General features: G+C 55.1%; 1 protein-coding gene across 1 annotated transcript in view; it reads right to left on the bottom strand.

Annotated features, from left to right (window-relative positions):
- The window catches only part of SHMT2 (serine hydroxymethyltransferase 2), a 5335-nt gene extending 4392 nt beyond the window's left edge, over positions 1 to 943 (bottom strand). Inside the window, exon 1 of the mRNA XM_003790553.3 lies at positions 741 to 943. Coding sequence (XP_003790601.1) covers positions 741 to 773 — 33 coding nt within the window. The 5' untranslated portion in view covers positions 774 to 943. The remainder of the gene's footprint in view (positions 1 to 740) is intronic.
- Between the last annotated feature and the right edge of the window lie 129 nt (positions 944 to 1072).

Genomic DNA, 1072 nt, shown 5'->3' with positions numbered 1-1072 from the left:
ACAGGTGGTAGAGGTGGTTTCCAGACCAATAGAGGTGGAAGGGAAGACCTTTAACAGTAGGGGACAGTTGGGGGGATAGTGTCAGTGTGAAGGAAGCCCAGAATCCATGAAGAGCAAGAGGCGGAGGAGGAGACGGCACTGAGGAGACAGGTTTGTGAGTCAGAGGAGGAGGGGGAGGACAATCCATCCAGAGCCTATTCGGAGTCTTGTTTAATCCCCACAACACATTATTTTACCATAGCTGTACAAGTGAGGAAACTGAGGGACAGTTGGGGGGATAGTGTCAGTGTGAAGGAAGCCCAGAATCCGTATCCTGTCCTTTTTCCCTCCCACCTTGTCCACTTCCTTCCAGCCCACACTGCTGCAGGACCCTGCCTGATGCAAGCTGTGGGACTCGGTTGCATCATCGGCATGGCTCAGGGCTGGCTGGAAAGGTTCAGTTGCAGGTCCAGGCTGAGAACCCCACTTGTTCCCCAGCACAGAGTCCGCGGGGAATCTGGCGCGGTCCTCTCGCCTGATGCCACGTGAAATGGGCAGTCAGTAGGCCGTGAGGCATCTCATCATCAGAATTCGTAGGGTAAGAGCCCTAGTTCACCCCACAAGCCCAGGGGTCTCAGGGATTCCCTAGTTAAGTGCGGCCCAAACCACGTGCGTGGAAAAGTCAAGAAAACCCTAGAGTTTGCGAATGGGAACTAAGGTAGGAGGGAGACTTCCTTTCCAGTCTCCAGCTCGATTCTTACCGGAACCGCCCAGAGCAAAGAGAAAGGTAGCATCGCAACCCGGTGTCGCAGCCCAGTCCAGCACCAACTCCGGCCTGGAGCAGCAAGCTGTCGGAAGCAGACCGATAGGAGAACGCATGCGCGAGAAAAGCGACCCGCGAAGCCAGAGGTAAAGGGAAGGGCCCGCGCATGCGTGTTGGTGTTCCCTTTGTGTCCTCTAGGGAATTGTAAAAGCAGGGCCAGAGGCAGCATTCTTAAAAACCCAGCTGCCATGAGGAATGTCCCAGCAAGACCACCTGCCCACTCAAACTTGTGCTTCCAGGTTCTTCTTTCCTCTTCGGACAGAGGAAGGG

This window comes from Otolemur garnettii, unplaced genomic scaffold, assembly GCF_000181295.1.
Source record: "Otolemur garnettii isolate 467f Iridium unplaced genomic scaffold, OtoGar3 scaffold00043, whole genome shotgun sequence".
Classification (NCBI taxonomy): Eukaryota; Metazoa; Chordata; class Mammalia; order Primates; family Galagidae; genus Otolemur; species Otolemur garnettii.
This window is presented reverse-complemented; position numbering and strand designations above follow the sequence as displayed.